The following is a 2,775-nucleotide window of genomic DNA, read 5'->3' on the forward strand; positions in this document are numbered from 1 at the left end:
CGCACCTGTGAAATAAACAAGATAGATTATTGCTTCCATTGTCTGTGTAAAAATTCTACCTCCTCATATAATTGTTCATTTAGAAATTTTGCTCTTTTTCTTGGGTATGGTTGTAAGCTGTTTTCTTCTTTTTAAAACCAATTTCCAGACACTATTTATATAATATGGATGTTGCAGTTCAAAAATATTTGCATAGTGAAATAATTAATTTCATTTGAATGATTAAAAAAATAATGCATTTTACTTTTGCAGGGACCTCAGCTTAAGGTTTTGTAGATTGAGGTCAACATGGAAGCTCTCCCGAATGTCACGTCCTCTCCCATCATCTTCCTGCTCACTGGCGTTCCCGGGCTGGAAGCCTTCCACACCTGGATCTCCATCCCTTTCTGCCTTCTCTATGCAACTGCCCTCTCAGGAAACAGCCTGATCCTCTTTGTCATTACCACTCAGCCCAGCCTCCACACGCCCATGTATTATTTCCTCTCCATGTTGTCCACCACTGACCTCGGGCTGTCCATATCCACACTGGTCACCATGTTGGGCATATTCTGCTTCAATGCCAGGGAGATCGGCTTCAATGCCTGCTTGTCACAGATGTTCTTTATTAAACTGTTCACTGTCATGGAATCCTCCGTGCTGTTGGCTATGGCTTTTGATCGTTTTGTGGCCATCTCTAACCCCCTCAGGTACGCCACTATTTTAACCGAGTCCAGAATAGCTAAAATTGGAGTGGCGATTGTCCTCAGGGGGACCCTGGTGCTCACACCAATGGTTGCACTTCTTAAACGACTCTCCTTCTGCAGTAGCCACGTGCTCCACCACTCTTACTGTTTCCATCCTGATGTAATGAAGCTCTCCTGCACAGACACCAGGATCAACAGTGCAGTTGGGCTTACTGCTCTCATCACCACTGCTGGGGTGGACTCCATCTTCATTGTCCTGTCCTATGCTTTGATCATTAGGACTGTCCTCAGTATTGCCTCCCCAGAGGAGAGGAAGAAAGCCTTCAGTACATGTATCTCTCATAATGGGGCTGTGGCTGTATTCTACATCCCACTGATCAGTCTGTCCTTTGTCCACAGATTTGGAAAGCAAGCCCCGCCCTATGTGCATACCATGATTGCCAATGCCTACTTGCTGATCCCTCCTGTCATGAACCCCACCATCTACAGTGTGAAGACCAAGCAAATACGCAGGGCTGTGCTGAAAGCTCGCCATTCCAGCATGACAAAGACCTAGAAGCATTTCTTCAACCTTTTCTCTATTCTTGTGAGGTTAAGGATCATACCATTCAGAGACTTTAAAGTGTATAGAATGATGTTTGTTTTAAATATTTTTCCAGGGCTGGCCATGTAGCTCATCAAATTAAAGCACCTGGGAGCAGGCACAGGGGCCCGGGGTTCGATCCTCAGGCCTGCCCTGCCAGGCCCTCCCCAGGGGTGTGTTGAGATGGCAACAGAGACTGGGCATGGTGGCGTGCGCCTCTAATCCCAGCTCTTGGGAGACTGTAAACAGGCAGATCACTATGAGTCTGATCTAGTAGTATGATCCTGAATATCCTGTAGACCCTTCCCTAAAACACAAATTTTTTTTCCCAAAGATAACTGTTATTGTAAACAAGGAGACTAAACTATGATTTGACTCACCTATGCTCCTTCTGGGTATTTTTTCCACCACTACCATATTTGTGCGCATTTATAGCAGAACAATTTTTTAAAAAGATGTGCTATTTTTAGACAATGGAGTACAACTCAGCTATAAAGAAAGATAAGATCTTATAGTAAATGGATGCAACGAGAGGATATATCAGAAGTGAAATAAGACCCTTCCTAGTGTAAGAGCCTGAAAAAATAAATAAAATCTGAAAGGTATAATAGATATAATGAAAGGGAAAGAAATTGCTTAAAAGGGAAGTACAATAGAGATGAGGGAAAGGAGAAAAGAAGGGAGGAGAAAAAAAATCCCATGTATGTATATATACAGGATAGCTAGGATGATTGTATTAATAATGTCTATTTTTTAAAAGGTTTGTTTTGGCTCACAGTTTGTTTATTTATTTATTTATTTATTTATTTATTTATTTATTTATTTTGGGTGGCTGGCTCAGCCTGCCCAGAGGGCAGGGCTCGTATGGCATGTTGGGGATCGAACATGGTCCATGTGCCTGCCTAAAGCTTGTGTTTTAGCCTGTTGAGCTATCTCACCGGCCCAGTAATTTCTATTGTTTTTTTTGAGGACAATAGTTAATGCTTAAAGTTTTTATTTTGACCCATTCTACATGCTTATATCTGTAATCTGAGCAACTACTTTGAGGACAACAGTGCGCAATATGACAACAACCATTGTTGAATTCCTATCATCTTCTGCAATTCTGTGTCACTTCTAATGTTTTACCTATTATTCTTCATTTTCTTTAAAATAAAAAAGTGAAAAAGAAATAAATGAACAAGGAGACTAAGTGTTAAAGGACACTGATATGAATGAGAGATGTTCAAAGTTGTCATTAGTTTCCTAAATAGTCATAATGATCATAGGAGCATTTCTTCATTTATAGTGACAGATTTTCAGTGATTTATATAACATATGACCCATCTTTATTCCCAAATGTGGAATTACCTTTTTTTAGTGTAAAGATGTGAAGTATCTCATTATTGATTTATATTTCTTCTTTACTGAAGGAAGTGGAATTACTTCTGTTGACCAATGGAAAGGAAATGTATATTAAAATTCCAATTTACCAAGACTTATTATGTAAATCAGATAACAGACATGGCT

The 2,775-nt window shown here is 40.2% G+C and overlaps 1 protein-coding gene across 1 annotated transcript; it reads left to right on the forward strand.

Annotated features, from left to right (window-relative positions):
- The first annotated feature begins 288 nt into the window (after positions 1 to 288).
- Positions 289 to 1,239, forward strand: LOC101564908 (olfactory receptor 51F2-like). Its single transcript, XM_004641976.1, has one exon. It carries the CDS (start codon positions 289 to 291, stop codon positions 1,237 to 1,239), a length of 951 nt encoding a protein of 316 aa, XP_004642033.1.
- Positions 1,240 to 2,775: the final 1,536 nt, after the last annotated feature.

This window comes from Octodon degus, unplaced genomic scaffold, assembly GCF_000260255.1.
Source record: "Octodon degus isolate 3935 unplaced genomic scaffold, OctDeg1.0 scaffold00146, whole genome shotgun sequence".
In the NCBI taxonomy this organism is placed as follows: Eukaryota; Metazoa; Chordata; class Mammalia; order Rodentia; family Octodontidae; genus Octodon; species Octodon degus.